Source organism: Dipodomys ordii, unplaced genomic scaffold (assembly GCF_000151885.1).
Source record: "Dipodomys ordii isolate 6190 unplaced genomic scaffold, Dord_2.0 Scaffold97, whole genome shotgun sequence".
Taxonomy (NCBI): domain Eukaryota; kingdom Metazoa; phylum Chordata; class Mammalia; order Rodentia; family Heteromyidae; genus Dipodomys; species Dipodomys ordii.
The window spans coordinates 5,030,029-5,050,884 of record NW_012267313.1 but is presented as its reverse complement, the minus strand read 5'-3'; the positions used below and the strand labels follow the sequence as shown (position 1 = coordinate 5,050,884).

At 37.9% G+C, this 20,856-nt stretch overlaps 1 protein-coding gene across 3 annotated transcripts in view; it reads right to left on the bottom strand.

Moving 5' to 3' along the window:
• The window catches only part of Akap7 (A kinase (PRKA) anchor protein 7), a 125,513-nt gene that overhangs the window by 42,794 nt on the left and 61,863 nt on the right, over nt 1–20,856 (bottom strand). For all 3 annotated transcript variants that reach the window (XM_013026913.1, XM_013026916.1, XM_013026915.1), the window contains exon 7: nt 9,354–9,501. In XM_013026913.1, coding sequence (XP_012882367.1) covers nt 9,354–9,501 — 148 coding nt within the window. The remainder of the gene's footprint in view (nt 1–9,353; nt 9,502–20,856) is intronic.

The following is a 20,856-nucleotide window of genomic DNA, read 5'->3' as shown; positions in this document are numbered from 1 at the left end:
GCTACGGTACTGGATACAATATTGAAAATAAACTACATAACTTGTGGGAGAAGATGGGAAGGGAAAACTGGGAGTGAGGAAAATGGTGATATTGTCTGAAAAGAAATGTACTCTTTGATTTATGTAACTGTAACCCTTCTTTATAATAAAGACTGAAAAAAATAGTGAAAATTCCTACTCCTTGCTGTCATTAGGTACATTTATAAATATCTACTAAATTCAGATAATTCTGATAATTCTTTGATACCATTCCAAAACTTAGAAAGTTATAGTTTCCTCAAGTTTCATTGTAATATTGAATCTTAAATGTTGATAACTTGAACATTCTTTACATTCAGATCTTGGTCTTGGTCTTTTGACAGATGTTTATTCCACACGTGATGTGATTTTATAACATGCATTAATATTAAAATATTCATCCATTTAAAATATTCATCCACTGAGTTATGAAGACCTTCCAAATTTTGACAAAGTTTCATTATACAGCATCAAAAAGCATGTTATTCCCGCTTCCATCTCATTTGAAAAGTGACAAGAGAGCGGTGGAGGAAGGGTTGTGTCTGGATGGTGATGAGATCCTCACAGGTGTGTACAAATATAAAAACTCAACAAGTCATATGGTTTAAATATGTGTTTTATGTTTGAGCTCTATAGCAAAAAATGTTCTCACAAGACAATGTTTTAGATAAAAATGGGAAGATGGAGTCATTATTCTAATCTGTGTTCTCTACCTTTAAAAAGTGAGGCGGCTGAGCACAGCAGTAGTAGCTGCCCCCTTTAATTTTACTCAGGAGGCAGAAATCCAGAGGATCTCAGTTTGAGGCCAGAACAAAAAGCTTTGTGAGACCTCATGTTAGCCACTAAAAGCTGGGTATGGTGGTGGCATGTGCCTGTCATTCCTGCTATCAAGGAAGAAGAGGATTGTACTCCAGGCTGACTGCAGGGGGGGGGAAGGGGGGGGAAGGAGGGGGGTAGAGTAGATGGACCCTATTTGAAACTTAACTAAAGCAAACGGGACTAGGGGTATAGGCTTCAATGGCAGAACTCCAACTTAGCAAGTACAAAGCCCTTGAGTTCAAACCTAGTACTGCTGAAAAACAAAAAAATGGGGAAAAGTTCCTACATTTTAGGAAGCTGTCAAGTTCATGGTAATGGATTCAGGTTTTCCAGATTCTTTCTGCTTGAAAATTTGAGTTCCACCTTCAGTTATTTTACTTGATATGCAAGTTCACCTGTTTGCCTGTTTATTTTCAGTGGCCGAGTCTGAAAAACATTTTGTCCCTTGATTTTCAAGACAAAGTGAGGTGACAATCGTGAAGGCTGTGACTTCAACACAAGCCTCTCTCTCAGGTTGACCTTCTACCTCAAGAAGGCGATACACAAACTTCTCACTATCATCACTCACCCTATCAAAGGACACACACCAACTTTACCACCTTGATTCCTACTGGCCACCTGCCGCTTCTCACTTTCACTTTAACATAGCCAATAGTGGTTGCGATCCCAGAAAAGACAAAAGGTCTTATATTATGATAAAATAGTCTTGTCCTCATAGACCACTATCAGATCCCTCACAGACAGAAATTCAGGGACCAAATTTTAGAAGAATTTAAGGACTTCACAAGAATGTAACCTTATAAATTATTGGAACAGCAAATCACCTGCAATCACATCTTCTACTGCAAAGAGAAAAAAGTAAAGCTCATCTCTGCCAGCAACGCTCTTCTCCACTGAAGTGACTTGAAAGTGGGCATATGGCACTTGAGCAATGCAAATATTTTCAAGCTAGATGTTTTTAAATGTATTGTTCGATGCTGATCAGAAAAGATTTCAGGTTCAAGGATTTTAGGAAGCTAAAGAGAATCTTGTTATGGGCCTACCTATTCTTTCACCTATGAAAAGGATGTTTTCCTTCTCCTGCCACTCTCTGCCCCAACTAGTTGACTTCACAGTACTTACTACCTTCCAGAAAGATCCCCAAACACTGAAACTGGCCAAGAGCCAAAAATTGGACTCTCCCTGGCCCATAAAACAAGGGGTAATGAAGATTAATACAGAAACTCAGAGCTGATGGTCTTAAGTCAGAAAGGTATCACCCCTAAATGCAACACAAAAAGTCTTTTCTTTTGGTTGACTACTACTACCCAGACAGAAGTACTAGATTGGGGTTGGGGGCACAACAAGACTTTTCAGATTATCTGGATGGGTCTAATGTGTCTGTGCCTCTTCAGAGTGAATTTTGCCAAGCAGAACTGTCTGAATGGAATTAAATTCACTAATTCAAGTCAGAATTCTCCTTAGTGTTTCAGCCCATAAATTCTGAGCCTGGAATTCTGCTGATCTAACAGCAGAATGTAACAGGATTTAGAATTAATAAACTATATTTGATCTTTGGCTTATAATGATTCAATTTACAATTTCTCAACAATGCTGTCAGAGCAATATGCTTTCAGTAGAAAATTATACTTCCGAGTTTGAGTTTTGATCTTTTTCTGAGTTTGCTATAGACAATAGGATTTTCAGGGCACTGGGCAGAGCTTCAGTTCCTAGTTGGCCACATGAACACAGGGAAAGGAGCAACGCCACATACAGAGTACTGAGCTGCTGGTGCTCACTGAGCATGTACTCGCTGAGTTATATGAGATATTCAAATTTTCATGACAAGCAGATTTTGTGTTAGACCATTTTGCCCAAGTATAGGTTAACCAGAATGTTTCAAGTGAGCTGACTAAGCCGTAATGTTCATTAGGCAAAGTGCATTCTTGCATTTTCCACTTAATGGTATTTTCAGGGTTATTGTAAGAGCTCCACCATTAAGTCAAAGAACATCTATAAAGTCATGATGAGAGCTACTTGATGATGACATTTTACTTATCTTTAACCAGGTCCATGGACACATCTGCTTCTTTTCTTTTTTTTTATTTTTGTCGGTCGTGGGGCCTGAACTCTGGGCCTGGGTGCTGTCCCTCAGTTCTTCAGCTCAAGGCTAGTGCTCTACCGCTTGAGCCACAGCACCACTTCCCACATCTGCTTCTGTCTGAGCCTATGTATGGATAGCTTGACCCTTGGCCCCTCATTGCCTCCTGTGCTATGATCTAGAATTAGTTGAATGCCTTATTTTTAGGAGCTAGTTCTTTATTCTTGTGTTGAGCCACAAACTATTCCTCTTTGGTACATATTTGCTGCTGCCAGCATGCATAAATCCATACATTCACTCACCAACTAGCATGTATGTGCAAACTAGCAACTTCTCAGTCAGTAGCTCCTACTTATCAGGCATTTCCCAAAAGGTGTTTCCTGTCATTATCATCATTTCACAACCTACTGCTTTCCTCCTGTTATAAATAATATCGATTGCTCTAGAAAGTCTCTCTCTTTCCCATCTATCTGCTGCCATTTAATCTAATCCCATCCATCTGAATCCTAGGATTCCTCCATCCTTTGGTCTTCTACAGGGCATAATTTAAGCTTTTCCCATTGTATCCTACCAAAGTCCATACTGTTATTATAACAAGTCCTCTTCCTCTATGCCTCCTCCATTTCCCATCTCCACTTCCCAAATCTAGTACTGCTATGCACTGATGCGACATCGTTCTTAAGGATTATGTCTTATACTTGTTTGTCTCTCATGGCATCTAAGCATACTTGTACATACTTAATAATATTTATTACATTAAGCCCTAAAACAACTGGGAGTTCCCGGAAGATTGTTGTTTCCACTTCTGCTTATAAAAGTTATAAATACATACACTGGCATGGAAAAAAAATACCTATCAGACTTTGCAAATTCCCCACTGCATTTTTAAGGTATGACTGCCAGCTGAAAATAAACTAGTTTTGTAAACTCCGAACGGCTCATCAAGTCTTACAAAGGTTGTCATTTAGTCTATTACCTCCCCTAAGGAAATATAAATGGAACATAGCTACCTGACAAAAATTAATTTAGCCAACTCAAGTAAATAGCACACATAACCCTAAGATATTGAGGCCGTATGTCATTCCTGGATTTCACCAGAACAAACTCAATGTTTTATTTTTTCTGGATTTGAATTTAGCTGATTAGTGCAGTTAGGTTTGTAAGGAGTTGTACCTCCATGACAAACAGGCATAATGTTGCCCAGTCTTGATTAGGAGACAACTAAAATGCTAGAACATTTTTTATGCTTGAAAGGCCCTGCCACTCTATACATGATGGCAGAAAGGCTCGTGATGGAACATGAGCAGGAACAGAAAATAACACCAAGCCTGCAAGGATGAATTCATATGACTTTCAGCCAAACCGGAAGTGTGAATGAATTCAAGAATATAGGTGGAGATAAAAGGCAGCTACCTTCAAGGTCAGTGGGCTGACTTCTCCAACCATTTAGGAGATTGTGGAATGTAACATTTGATCACACTGTTTAATTTTTCAGAAGAAACAAATATTCAGGGAGGGGAGGAATATGGGAAGGGATAGGAAGGGGAAACAATGAGGAGGCAACAATGCATGATAAGAAATGTACTCGTTATCTTGCCCATGCAATTGTAACTCCTCTGTGCAGTAATCTCACAATAAAAAAAAAAGAAAAATTCAGATCTTTTTACTAGAAGATTTCCCATGTTGGCAAGTAACTCAAATTACTGAGAAACAGAAACTCTATGCCAATCAAATACAACAAACAGGACTGCTAATGTGTGAGCTCTAAAGAGTAAGACGCTGGAAGAATATAAACAATATTCTAAAAAGATACTGTAATTTTCGGCCAGGAACAGTGGCTTATACCTACAGTCCCAACTACCAGAGAAAGACAGAGAGACAGAGAGACAGAGAAAAACAGAGAGAGACAGAGAGATCATAATTTGAGAATAGCACAGGGAAAAAGCTAAAATCTTAAAACTAAGTTTTTACTTCATATCCACTGCTAGTAATTGGATCTCTGTGTTAATCCTCGGTTGAGTTATTAATGATCATGTCCCCAGCAACAAGTAGGAAGATCACAATCCAGGCACAAAGCTAGACCCTACCTCAAAAATAATCCATGCCAAAGGGAGTGGAGGCACAGCTCAAGTTATCTTGCAATTGTGAGGCTCTGCGTTTGTTATGCAGTGTCACCAAAATTTTAAAAAAGACTGTCTAAAATTAAAGGCAGAGTATAACATGAAAAATATTTGAAGCCATATGGTTAATATATTTATTCTAACTTAAAATGTATAAGATTCTATAGAATAAGCCCTAACTACGTACAGATGAGTTCAAAGCAGTAACCCCAACAGGCCCAGGGCTGAGAAAATGGCAGAACCCATGAGAGGCTCTGGGGTGGGAACAGGTGCAGAGAGAAAAGCTGTAAAAAACACTTAAACAGCAGCAGAGAAAACTGAGTGCCGCAGAAGACCAAACAACACTCGGACGCATGCTCGAGAATCTCAAATTCTAAAACCATGACAAAAACGTTAAAAAGGGACTATCTTAAAGCATACAACAACAATGAAGGAATGGAAAACATGAGGAAAAATATGAATTGGAAATCTTAAGAATAAAGCATATGACCACTGATGATTTTTGAAAGAATGCCATGAGTGGTATAACACAGATGGCTGAAAAGAAACTCAGTGACCTGGAATCCTGCCTCTGCAAGAATGCACCGTGAACAAATTAGAAGATAGGAAACATGCATGTCTGACGAAAGTCTAATTGTTTTTATAGAATTATTTATACAAAAATTTTTGTAAACAATTTCAGGAAGCTCAACCTCTACCACATAATCCTGAAAACAAATACCACCAGATCTGAAGTCTGTCCCACTCTATTAAGGTATATAATCAAATGCTGGATCAAGTCCAAGAGCTTCCAACTGGCACATACTTGTAATCCAAGCTATTTGTAGGAGGATCACAGTTTGAAGCTGGCCAAGGAATAGGTTAGCAAGATTCCATCTCAATCAACAAGCTGAGCATGGTATGATATGCCTGGGATCCCAGCTATGCAGGAATATAAGTAGGAGGATGATAGTCCAGGGCCATCCCTGGGCAAAAATGTGAGATCCAATCTAAAAAAAGGTGTGGCTCAAATGGTGCGCCTGCCCAGAAAGAGCAAGGCCCTAATTCCACTGCTGAATAAACTGCTTGTATAAACAAACACTAGTTAAAATTAATGTACTATAGCAAACGTGGGTAACTTATTTAATTCAGCTTAGATTTCAAAATCTGCAAGAAAAAGGATTTTGAATGTTACCAAAGGAGATGACAAATGTTTGAGATGGTGGCTATGCTACGCATAGTGACAGTTATACATGTATAACTGTACTTCAGTGATACACTCTATGCTGCAAATATGCATAACTATTACATGTCAGCTTAAAAAAAACACTGGCTCAAGGTTTAGGAAGCAGAAGTTTGAGTTTGTTTTAAATCAAAGAAAAATCCAACCAATGTAAGCCATTTAAATCTGATCAAGAAATGAGTTCATGGAAGAGGGTGACATCGAACAAGATGCATTGTACTCATAATCTGACTTTGTACAATTACTTAAAATTTTTTAAAAAGTTTAAATTAAGAAATGAAGTTCACAAAGAATGTGCCCCAAATCCTGCCAAATATTCTGTTCTAAAACTCAGGTAAGATTGAGAACATGGGTAATTATCCAAAAGCAAATAAAAAGATCTAGTATGTATTATACTTGGATAATTATAACAGATTATATTAGATGCATATATCACTTTAAAGTTCATATCGATATTAACATATATGCTAGAAAAACAATAGGCAAAAATCTATATTTTTAATTAAATGATTGGAATGGGGAAATAAGATTGAAACAAGTATGGGGGGAAAAACCTGAAGGAAAAATCTAGAAAAAAAATACCTATTCTAAGGGGAAACTAGAGACTAAGCTGGACAAGAGTGAAGAGGACACTGTGAGTGGTGCCTGGTTAGAGGAACAGAGCCCCCTACTGGCAGTTTCAGTGCAGTAATTCAAGCTAACAGCTCTACAATGTCCATCTAACAGAATCTTCAGTTTAAAAAGTCATTGCATTACTAGTATATGTCTGAGACAAGCAGAAACGGTCAGATAAGTTGATGTTAGGCAAAATGAACCCCAAGATAAGGGTTCATATGTATTTTTCTTTTTTGCGATTGTTTCTAACATATTTATATTTCTTTGTTGCTTTGTATGTCCCTCCCCCACAGTATAACCCCTGTTTTCACTGTATTTGATGTTGGTATAATATGTGGAAGGGAAGGTGGAGCCATTCTTTTAATTTTATTTTATTTGTGAACATACTGTACAGAGGGGTTACAATTACATGGGCAGGATAATGCGTACATTTCTTACCAAGCATTGCAGCCTCCTCCTTTGGTTTACCCTTCACATCCCTTCCCAGCCTCCCCCTCCCCCCCCTCAATCCCAATCCTTCTCCTTCCTCCCCCCTTCCCCCCACCCCGCACCGACGTTGTAAAGCTCGTTTTGGACATGACAACTTGTACTTCTCATTGTTGCAACAGGTCCACCTGTATCCTTAAACAACTGGTTTTTCCCCATCTCCTCCACAAGTTATACTGACATCAAATATATGAAAGCAGGGATTATACTGTGGGGGAGGGACATACAAAGCAACAAAGAGATATAAATGTGGAGCCATTTTAACAATGAGATATACAAGACATTATGTCGAAAAATGAACTTTACAACTTTGGCTGGGGGGGGGTGGAGATGGGAAGGGATGGGAAAACAAAGGAGGAGGCAACAATGCTTGATAAGAAATGTACTCATTACCTTGCCCATGTAATTGTATTTTCACACACACAAACACACACACACACACACACAAAAGTCATTGTATTTCATTCCAGTGTCCTGCATCTTGTATATACATTTTCCTAATTTGGGGAGGGGAAGGGAAATAACAATATGCTAAAATAAGTACACAGGATGACCCATTGTAACAATGAGATGTACAAGACACTATGTTGAAAATGAACTTTACAACTTTGGGTGGGGATAAGAAGGAGTCGGAGAGGTGGGGAGGAAAGAGATGGAAGGGGAAAAAATTAAGGAGAGGGTGGTAACAATGCTTGATAGGAAATGGACTCGATACCTTGCTCATATAACTGTAACCCCTCTGTACAGTATCTTTACAATAAAAAATATATATTTAAAAAATCCACACCCCTTGCTTTTATAGTGACAGTGAGCAGGGCAACTGAGCCCTGCACTCCCTCTGGAGCCAAACTCTACATTCCTCAAGAATGTCTAAAATGGCCCCTTATAATAAACCTAGATGGAAATGTTTGGTCCTCATCCAACTCGGGATGTAAGAGCTTCTTACACAGATTCAGAAACGTGAAAATCCTCTTTAAAATAGATGTGAAATATCTCAGAATATATAAAACTCAAATGACATTCTGCATATCTTCCGTTTAACATAGCTAAGATCTTTGGAAGGTAAAATGATGATTTTTCTCTGAAGAGCAGTAATGAAGGCTTAGGAATAAAATTGTATCTCTTGAACATTTTTTAAATGCTTCAGTAAACTTCCATAGTAAGATTTTTTCCCCCATAATGCATACATTTCCATAGCTTTTCTTCATGCTGATGTGGAAAGAAATTATCTTGGCTGAAAACCTTGAAATATTTAGGTACATACAAGTATCTTCTTTGAATAGTTTCATGTTACTTTCAAAGCATGTAAATCACATTGTCTTGACGTTGACAGTTTTATTCGAAGGATGTCTGGTTGAAAACGGCACAGTGGAATCATGGCAGAGCAGGCTCCTGTGAAACACATTCCATGCTGGCAATGGGGGGACAGCCCCATTCTGGTTAACAGAATACGTGGGGTTTGAACTTTCCACCTGGAAGCATCAGGGTGTGGGAGCTGGTTTCACAATGAGCCACCTGACAGGTGTCACTGAGACAGGATGACAGAGGTCTCTGCCTTCTCACCAAACACCTTCTCCTTGCAGAAACATCTGAAGACATTCAACGTCACAGGCATCCACCTTTTCATTCAGAGTGATGCTTTCTGACCGCTGGTCATTCCAATCCTAACTTGAAAATCAGCAAAGAAGAAAATGCCTTGCGTGGAATAATACGGTCATGTAGGCCTTCACCAAAAGAAAATGCTTTTTTCATATACATGAAAGGAAATTAAGCTGAAATGAATTTCAAGTCAGTGCTGAAATATTTCATTATATTTACAGTGCAGAAGTATGAAAGCTAGTCAAATGCTGACTGATAAATATACACATGAAAAATGTCCTACAAATTTTTCATTGCATTGCTGCTGAAACCTACTATCTAGACAAATATGCCACTGAGAAAAACAGTGAAGATAAAATACTGAATAGTATAGATACTACTGAAAGGCACTCACCAATCACAATAGAAGATTCACAGTGATAATAACCATCGCTACGCTTCTTCTTCTGCATGGAGCAAAGGTCTATGCGATGTAACACTTCTTCTCCAAATCTGCAGTTGATGAATTTTTCATACAATTCAGGGTCTATTTTTTTCACTCCCTTGAAATGACAAAACAAAAATCACATCAATCAATCATTTCACCCAGATACCCAATTCATATTTCATAGCTTTTTTAGAATCTGGCATTACATTTTGGGATTCACTGCTACCTATTTGAACTTGAAAAAAGATACAATCAAATTGTCAGGAAGAAGTTTTATTTTTGTTTTGGTTCTGTCTTGTTTTGTTAAGGTGGAGAGGGGTTGTTTGTTATTCTGTTTGGTTTGGGGATTTTTGTTTTGGAGACAAAGTCTTACAATATAGCACCACTTGTCCTGGCCTCAAATTCACCAGCCTCCTGCCTCAGTCTCCCATGTGGTAGGATTTAGAGGCACCACCACATCCAGCTTAGAAAACTGTTTTTAAAGTTGTAATGGAAAAAATATCAATTAAGGAATGGTTATTTAAATTTGGAAGAATATGGAACTTCACATACTTTCAGCTTCAGAAATAATAAAGGGTGTCATGGTGATACTGGAGATAGCAAGGACATAATCAAGCAAGCAATAAAAAATGGATGGAATTTTTATAAGTGACGTGGGTCTTAGCATTTTTCAAAAGGAAAAATGTTGTTATCAGAAGGATGTATTTTACATTCCTGGATAAAAACCCTTGAAAGAGTGGCTGAGAAGGTAGCTCAGTGGTAGAGCGCTTGCCTTGCATGCCTGAGGCCCTGGGTTCGATTCCTCAGCACCACATAAGCAAAAACAAAAAAGTGGAAAATGGTGCTGTGGCTCACGTGGTAGAGCGCTAGCCTTGAGCTGAAGATCTGGGGCCCAGAGTTCAGGCCCCACGACCGGACAAAAAAAAAAAAAAAACCCTTGAAGGAGAAAAGTTATTTGTTGAACAGGAAGATCTACATGTCTTCCAAGGTCTCCACCTCTCCGGGTTTTCAGTGTCCTTCACAGCAGGAGCAGCTGACTGTTGAAAATCCATTGAGTTGCTGCTGAAACCTCTGCAGTTTCCCAAAGTATGGGAAATAACATTTCCATCTCCCCTCTGCAGCAAATCCTCAGAGCCCCAAAACACAGTCACAAGATGAAGATAATTAGAATACATGTTTTCTCTGACAAAAGCTTATTACAGAAAATTTTAAAGTAGGAGTGTAAATACCTATTTTTGTTCTGTATTTCCTTTTCCTATTAAAATACCATTTTCCCATTTCTTTCTTTTTTTGTCAGTCATGGGGCCTGAAATCTGGGCCTGGGCACTGTCCCTCAGCTCTTCAGCTCAAGACTAGCACTCTACCACTTGAGCCACAACGCCACTTCCAGCTTTTTCTGCTTATGTGGTGCTGAGGAATTGAACCCAGGGCCTCATGCATGCAAGGCAAGCACTCCAACACTGAGCCACCTTGAGAGCCCTTCATTTTCCCATTTCTATAGGAATATGGTTGTGTCCTGTTTTCTTTGGCAGTCAGCGATTATTTATTTATTTAGTGCTGAGGACTGCACTCAGGACCTAGCACTTGCTAGGCAGGTTCTCTACCACTGGAGCCTTTCCTCCAGCCCCTTTTTGCATTTGCTATTTTCAAGGTAGTGTTTCACTTCATGCTTGAGCCTTCTTGGGCCCAAGTCTCTTGGGCTGTCAACCCATACCCTCCTGGAATGCTTCTCCCTCAAATATCCTCATGTTCCATCCCATATCCCCTTTAATTCATTGCTCACATATTATTTCCTTAATGGATCCAACCCTTGCCACCCTATATGTTTTGCAGTTCCATCCCAAGAGGTACTGTACTCCCCAATTCTCTCTTCTCTTTTTATACATATGACTACTTTCCCACTGCACTACCGTCTTCTAACATCATACATAATGTATGTGTTCATCATGTCTATTTTTCCATGGTGTGCAATGATCTGTTTCTGCACATTGGGATGGAAGCTCCAGCAGAGAAGTACTTTTGCCTGATTCTCTCTCACTCTCCATTTTTTAAATATTATCTTTAAGCAGATGCATCTTTAAGGAGTTTCCCTTCGAAGCAGTTTATGACTGCAGTGCATCTTGATCAATGTCACCCCTTTCAACATTCGCACCCATCCCTCACAACCCTCACTTCTCTTACTTTTGTAGGACAAGCATTGCATGTTTTGTCTGATTTTTATTCACTAAAATACTGAGTGCCTAGTACAAGTCAATGCTACACTGTCATAAATACAAAGGAGAATAACCTCAGGAAAAGCATTGCTATTTGTCAAAATTTTATAAGAAAAAAAAAAGGATTTCTTTCAGTTTGATAAGCAAGAAGCCCTGAGAGAGGCAGCTAAGCATCGTGTTAGGAAGCAGTCCGGCTATATTAATTTTCCAAGGCTAGGACAAAATACTTGAAGTAATCAATAGTTGATAATCTTATAAAATATACCTCCCCTCCCCTCCCCTCCCCTCCCCTCCCATCTGGTCCCCTCTCCTCAGGTTCTTTGGCACTTGGTTTCAGAGCTTTTAGTCCATGTCAGTTGGCTTTGTTACTCTGGGCCTCAACAAGGAAGCACACATGGTTAGAAACATGTGAAGAAAAGATGCTTATTTTGTGGCAGCTGGGAAGAAAGAGGAAGAGGCCTGTGTCCCACGATCCCCTTCAAGGTTCCATCCCCAATGACCTAACTTCTTCCCATTAGGCCCCATCATCTCCCAACAGTACCACGGGCTAGTGAGCAAGCCTTAAGCAGATGCATGGACATATAAGATCCAAAGCATGACATCAGCTGTGCAGAGTCAATTTCCACATCTGTAAACTGAGGTTAACAATACTACCTACCTCAAAGTGTTATTTGGATTAGACCAGTTAATTTATCAAAGTGTCAAAACAGTGGTTATAGTAAATATTTGGATATTCACATAGCCATTCTTATCTACTAGTGAACTTTATGGAATAATTTCAGTCAGAGAAAGACTTTAGGAATAAAAATTATTTTCTGAGTAAATGGAAACTGATCCTGTTTATTTCTCTTTTGTGTTCTATGTTCTCTCTCCCCTCCTCTTTTCCCTCCTTCCTCCTTCCCCATCTCTGTGTTATGTTTAGTAGGGTGGAAAATGGAGACAGTTTAATCTCTTTGGACTAGACAGACAACCAGTGATAGCAAACAAAGAAGGGCTTTCTGTTTTAAAGATCTTAATGATACTATCCTCCCTACTTCACAATTAGCTTCTTATCACTTGGGCTAATTAATTTTACCAAAAGGTAAATAGCAACTATTTTGCAAAAATACTTTACTGATGAGTTACAAAGTGAGTCTTAAGGAATTAGCTTTTATTAACAATGGATATTGAATTAATTCTATCACTCATAGAGAAAGCTGCCGCTCACAAAGGCATGAAGTGATTGGAGAGAGGAACTAGAAGAGAATGCAATCACAATATTCAATGTACACCTATGAAACTATGAAAATTAGGGGAAGGGTTGGGCTGGGAAAGATGAGGAAGAATGATGAAAGAGCTGGTATTGACCAAGATGCATTATACTCATAACTTACATGTTGAATGGTAATCCTTTTGTGCAACTAAGGATAATAAAAACATAATTTTAAAAAAAGCCTGCAACCTGATAAGCACTGAAGTTATATTCCCTGATCAGAAAACTTCTTTCATAATAATCTAGGAAGAGGCAGTCTCTACTTTATCTAACATTTAATATTAGCATAGATTTTTTTCCCCTCTGGAAAAAACTTTGCTTGGGCAATATATTTCTTTTCTAATAAAATATATGTGAATTAGCTTTACCATCAAGCTTCAGCACGTTGTACTTTCTTTTCATAATAAAATAAAGACTATCATTCTAAGAACGTAAGTACATAAAAACAAGAGATCATTTGGTACACAGTGAAGGTTCCTATTTTCCTAAGAAATCTATTGGGTTCCAAAAAAAAATCTCAGAAGTATCATTCTTTTATATTTTAAGGTTAAAATGGCTGGAACACTATATAGAATCGACCTAGATGCCCAATCACCAATGAATGGATAAAGGAGGTGTGGTACAAAGGAGATTTAGCAATAAAGATGAATGAAATTAGATCATCTGCAGGAAGATGTATAAAACTGCAAATCATCACATTGGTGGAGATGTGCTTTCATGTTGATTGAGATGAGGAAAGCTCAGAAAGATAATGCTGTCTGTTTTCATTCAGATGTGGAACATAGGAATAATAATAGTGATAATGATTGTAAAGGAGGGATGAGGCGACAAGAAGCAGCAGTAGGGGGAAGGAGAAAAGAGAAGAAAATAACACAACCTACAAAACTCTGTTTAAAAAGAAGGGAAATGGAGTTAAGGAAAATGAATATAGATTATGCACATTTGATTGAATATATTAGAGTTATTGAATATAATATTTAATAAAATACAGATTGAAGTACACTATACTCACAAATTACAATATTATAATGAAATTTCTTATACAATTAATTTATGCTAATGAAAAGCATAGTCCATCAAAGAAAGAAGGTCTGGATATTGACATTATATTCAGATCCAGGATCTCAGTATAATTATATCTGCTTCCCTCCCTCATAGCCCAGACCTTTTCCAAGGTATCCCACCTTTTTTTGACAGAGGTATTAACATGATAGGAAATCTCAAAGAAAATTACAAAAGTATGACTTGTGAAAGCTATGAGAGCAAGCTGAAGATATTGCAGGCTTGGAATTTGGAAAATGCTGGCTGATAGTGTAAGACTTGGAAGATTTTTTTCACCTGGAAATGATCAGACACAAGGTATATATATATATATATATATATATATACACATATATGTATATATTGTACTATATATATATAGTACAATATATACATATATGTATATTTACATATATACTTGTACCCAGTGTAAGCAATGTATTGATTATGCAACATAATACTGAAAGGAAAAGAAGTACAGGATATATGACTTTGAAACAATAAATCCGTGGAAAGAAACATGGAATAATAAGACTGCCATCATTAATTATCAGATATGCCTCAAGTTTTATACTTCCGTCTAGCCTACTACCAGTCACAATGTCAGAAGAAATGTCAGGTGATATTTCAAAGCCACTTGATAACTTTTAATACAAAGTACCATGAAATTGTACTTTTTTCTCCTGGCAGTACTAGAGTTTGAACTCAATGTCTTGTGTTTGCTAGGCACGCATACTACTGCTGAGCTAACCTCCAGCTCTTTTGTGCTAGTTATTTTTTAGAGTTTTGCTTCTTGCTTAAGTACATGCTTCAGCTGAGATCCTGTTGCAGCTAGGATTGCAGGCATGAACCACTACTGCTAGCTTTCATTTCAGAAAAGATGCCTCATAAATTTTTCTTATAAGTACCGCACGCTAACCGATTGCGCCACTGGAGCTCCGCCTCATAATTTTTTCTGTCTAGGCTGGACTTGAGCCATGATCATCCCAAGTAGCTAGATTAAAGAATTACAGATGTGAGCTACTGGCCCCTAGGTAGATTTTCATTCTTGATAATAACTTACCCAACTCCTTAAAAAAATGCCATGAAGGACATTAATTTTTTTGTTGTTTCTTTTTGGTGATATTTGATCTTGTGTTTACTAGGTAGGTGTTCTACCACTTGAGCTATGCCCCCAGCAATTTTTGCCTTCATTCAAGTGTACACTGGACTTAGACTGCAATCTCTTATGCTTCCCATAAAGTTAAGATGATAGGTGTGTGCCACCACATCCAACTATTGATTGAAATGAAACCTTGCAGCTTCGATGCTCAAGCTAGTCTCCAACTGTGATCCTCCTAAACTCAGCTACTCAAGTAGGTAAGATTACATGCATAAGCCATCAGTGCCCAGCTCATGATCAGTATTTTTAGAATCAAGTGATGGCTAAATGTGATACATAGTAGAAATTAATTACTCAGCATGCATTCACAACATAATTTTCATTTAGCTAAATAGTATACATAATTAAATATATTCTAAAGGGGATTCAGATTTATATTACTATGCATCCAGCTCTAATTTTAATGCAGGAAATAAACAGAACCATGAAATATGAAAATTCCTATTAGCTGACAATCTGAAAGTAAAAATCACTTAAAATTCCAAAAAATGAACTATGTATTACCCATCTTTAATTTATATGATAAAAGTTATTATGGTCACAAAAATAAAATACTTTTATTAAGAAGCTTGAGATGTTTTGCAATAGGTGATACTTTTTTTGTTGCTTGTATCATACAATGATCACAACTTTTATCAACAGGCTGCATGTCAAAGAAACGACTGACCTTCCGATAATCAGTTTAGTGTTCCTGAATCTTTGTTCTAGTCATTCCTATCATAAAAAATAGCTATTAAAGAAATAGGTTTCCTGTGATAATGACTGGAAGTCAAAATTAAGGATGTAAATTAAGAACCAAATTAACCTGGCTTGTCACTTGAAGCATCAGCTGGTTAAAGAGAAACAGTAAACTTTTGCACTTACTTTCAGACATGGAAAAGACCTATGTATTTTTAGTGGCATAATGATTAAAAATTAAAACAATCTTTAATAATCACTGACCTAAGGAAAACTTACATATTCATGCTCCAAGATATAGACGGATAACATACAGGCTGGGAGCTCATTGGAGGTAATGTCACTGGAGGTAATTCTCACTTTAAAGTTCTCCATGATCCCGTCACCACATTGCATAACTACATTTTTGCTATTATTTGCATTATTATGTTTCTATCTTCCCCAGGTTAGGGAACACTTGGTTACTTCTTGTCAGCTGCTGCCTTCTATTCGCATCTTTCCATTGGGACAAGTGAGATCCTTCTTTCACAAACAGGCTCAGTTCCACCCAGGCCTGCTCTAAACAGCCAACAGGCTAGAGAAGTGTGGGGAATCTGGACCCAGTGAGCAGCCCTTCTGAGAGCCACCCTAGTAATACAAGTACTAGTTACTATTACTAATTGCTAGATTACTTACCCCCCACTGAGCACATCTCGCTCCTCCTAGCTGGGGCCCTGATAGTGCCTGTCTAAAATTTATAGGTGGAAGGACCGATGAAAAATAGAAAACACTACAGTACTTTATTATTTTACATTGACCTTGGAAAATAATACTGCGTATCATCTAGTAATAGAAAACACAGCATTTCATAGGTACAGGCACTGCTCTAGAAATTCTAGCAACTGGTTTAATAATCCAATAACCCTGAGAGATTGGTTCTTTTATTATCCCCAGATACAAAAAAACTAAATCACAAAGAATTGGATCTCGTACTGAAGGGTAGTTAATAAGAAGTGGTAAGAAGAGAACACAAATTAAAAAGAACAGAACAGTACTCGTGCTCTTCATAGTTTATTTTGAAATGTTAAAATTCTAAGTATTAATCATTCTTGAGAAACAATAATATACATTACCATATTTCTACAACCATTGCCAAAATTGCCTTGGGAATTTCTAGCATTTTAAAATACCTGTCTTTTAATATGCTGAATTGGTATTAATAAATAAAATTATATGTCCATGGCAAATGAGTTTAATTTGCTATTGGATGAAGAGATGAGAAAGAATTCTTAGATGCTGCTTAAACACAGAAAAATTATTCAAAAAGATCCAATCCATAAAAAGAAGTGTTATACTAATAAAATCAAATGGAGAGATTATCTAAGTTCTAGAATAGCCATTACATAAGTATATAATCCTCCTCAATTCTTCATTTTACTATCAGCAAGGGCATATAATACAGCTCACCATTAAGCATCTCATCTCCCTGACCCCTCTAGTTATATGTACACTTGCTTTCAGGACCTCAGCCTTGTTTAATCTGGAGCTTTGACAGAAGCATTTTATCTAACCTTTACAGTATTACACATTGCAGCACACAGTATGCTGATACATAGCTGCTAGTACTATAATCTCATAATCAGCTGTTGGCACATCCTTCAAACACTTTGGGGGAGCTGGATGCTGCCAGTGCCATCAAGTTACAAGCAGAGCAGTCACATCAAAGTTTACACCATTCCTAATAGCACACACCATTGTACAAAAGTCACTAAGAAAAAAAAATACAGTGTTGCTCCCTGGTCCTAGAGTCTCTTTCCACAAAGTGCTAAAATCATAGACAACAGAGATATTTGACTTCAGACCACGCACATGTGGCTCTTTTAACTGAGGTTATGAAATCAAAGAGTCAACAGACCCCTGGTTCCAGACCCTCCAGGCTGTATACTCAATACTACCAATACTAGAACACCAGACCACCTCCATCCACGGTACCAGCTGTTCTCATAGGCACTTGTTTATTGTCCACTTAGCCAACCCTGAATTCCTCAAGGATAGCTTGGCAAGGCCACATTCTCCCTGGACACTTACCAGTTTACTATGTTTGCAAGTGGAATCCCATTGTTATAAAACAGAGGTGGAGCCCTAAAACTAAGACATCTAAGCAAAATCCCGTCCGGTGCAATCTCAGCTGGACAAACTCCCATTGTGTTCCTGACTCTTAACAGTCCTGTGGTCCATGAAATGTAAACAAGCTATGAACTTCTAGTCCCTTCCACATCTGTTTCATAATGTTTTGCCTTTAGTATATATTCTCCTGAATTCATCAGCTTAGTAGTTTATTTCTACACGCTAAAGATAAAGTATCTCTACCTAAAATGTCTCATCATGTGTGGTCTATGTGCTTGCAACCTAATATAACATTTTCTTCTTCCAATACAGTAGCTTGCCCTTCTAAATTAAACAATGATTTCCAGAAGCAAGTGATTAATAACACCAAGCTACCGATCTAAGAAATGCTCAAGATCTAAACAGGAGAATGAGGTTGTTTTGTAGAAGATCATAGAGGCCAGGTATAGTGGCTCATGTCTGTACCCCAGTTGCTTCAGAGGTAGAGATCAGGAGGATAGTGGTTTGGGGCCCTCTAGGCAATAAGTTAGTTTGACTCCATCTCAACCAAAGAAGCTGGGCATGGTAGTACATACCTATGCTCCTATCTATGCAGAAGGCATAGGTAAGAGAATCTTAGTTGGAAGCTGGCCTTGGGAGTGGGCAAAAGCTCAAGACACTATTTGAGAAATAACTAAAGCAAAAAGGACTGGGAGAGTGGGGGGGGTCAAGAATGGTAGAGTAGAAGGTTCTAAATTCAATCCCCAGTAATACCTCAAAGGAAATAAGCATGATTACTGAAAAACTAATGAGCAACTTCAACTTGTACAGTACAAGCCTATACTCTGCAACATACTTACATAGTGGCAGAATACATTCTGGATTTTTCAATTTACAGGTACAGACCATGGAAGCGTTAATCTACATTAGATTATCTACAGAGAAAATTTCAGACTCCAATGTAGCCTTAAAGGCAATCTAAATGAGTTAAACACTTAGATGCCTGTTAAGAAGTAAATGAGGGGCTGGGAAGGTGGCTCAGTGGTAGAGTGCTTGCCTTGGTTTGATTTCTCAGCATCATATAAGCAGAAAATGCCGAAGTGGTACTGTGGCTCAAATGGTAGAGCACTAGCCTTGAGCTGAAGAGCTGAGGGACAGCACCCAGGTCCAGAATTCAGGCCTCATGACTGAATAAAAAAAGTAAGTTGAAAATTATTTTAGACAGACATGGCAGTACACACCTGTAATCCCAGCAACTTGAAGGACAGAGGCAGAGGACTGGGCAGAGTTAGTAAGGAACTACTTCAAAACAAAACACAAACAAAAAGGTTTGGGGGAAGCACATCAGTGAAGTGGAAGAGCAATGCCTAGTGTGCTCCAGGAACTTGATTCAATCCTTAGTAGAGCAAAAATAAGTAAGAGCCAGGTGTGTTTCTACATGTTTATAATCTCAGCTATTGGATGTAAACAGAATAACTGTGGTTCAAAATCAAACTCAAGCAAAAACAAAAAACCAAAAAAAAAAGTTATCAGGACTTTGTTTTAAAAACCAAGCTGGACATGTCAATGTAATAATCCCAGCTACAAGGGAGGTGGAGGTAGGAGGATTGTGGTCTAAGTTCGACCCAGGAAAAAAGCAAGAACCTATCTGAAAAAATAAAGCAAATGAGTCTAGGGGCATGGCTCATGTGGGGGAGAGCCTTTTCTCAGCAAACACAGACCTTCAGTTCAAACCCCAGTAGCTAAATACATGCATGCATGCGTACACACACACACATACCTATAAGAAGCCATCTACATGCATAACTATTTCCCCTCCATTCATCGTATTCCCAGATGACTAATCTCCAATCCTGCCTTCATTCTTTTGAATTAAGTTCTAGAGCTACCTGATCCCTGAAGTCCAAGAGTACAAAGTACCATGACCACTAGAGGGAGTCACAAAGAAGCTTTTCCAGGGCCATAGCTGATTTGGATCTCTCATGAATGTTGGACACTAAACCTAAAATTACTCTAAAATAAATTTTCTGCTCTAAATGTAGTTATATAATAAGCCATTATAACCAAATCCAACAGGGGGAAACTTAGTAGCTAAGGAAACAGAAGAGAAATACTTCACCCTCTGGCCATGAGCATGTGCAGAAATGCAATTATACTAATTCCTGGAATATGGTGCTGCACACTGCCAACAGTTAAAAATACTGACATCTGGTTGGTTTTAGAGTCAAGCGAAAAGCTACTGGAGAATCAACACAGAATTCCTATAGCAAGGGTAACTAGCACTTCAAGTGATTCCAGAAAGCACTGGTATGTCTTCAATCTTCAACCACAGATAATATGAAGTTTGGCCTGGGCAAAGAGACCACAATGACATGTTGTTGTTTTCTTATAATTGACTGGGCTAACTGAAGGAATCCAGCAACATAGCAATTCAAAGAATTACCTTTATTCTATTTTTATGGTCTCTCTCCTTGTAAGAACAAGATTTTACTGCATGGTCAAAAAAAAAAAAACTAGCCCATATTTGAAATAGCAATATAATTCTAATGTAATTGAGTTATAGTTTTGTATTTCAGCCTCAATTTCTGTTCAAATTTAAGTGAGGTTCTCAAGAAAAATAACAGCCTTGGCTTTTTGTGCTGTTTAGACAATGAGCCTGGCCATTCTTTCCAATGATAACAAACTATCTTATTTGTCATCCAAATAAGCTCAGCTGAGTTGCTATTATGAGACTACTCAAGTGGATGAGAAATTAGCTACTATTACTTAGTAAACAAGCCAAATAACTGCATCAACACAAGTTTGATAGAAAACAATATTCATCTTTATCCACTGTCAATCCACCTTGAGGCTGTGCCAATTTGCTACAAGATCATCTTGCCCCATTTTGTCCTTTTTATAGGAAAATGAAATTAATTTTCAGCTGATGGAAGGCCTGAAATGTCCGTAAACAAGTTGTAGAGGAAAAAATGTTTCCCATCATTAATATAATAATTTAGATAGAACATTTATCTATTAATATAGGTAAGACAAGTACAT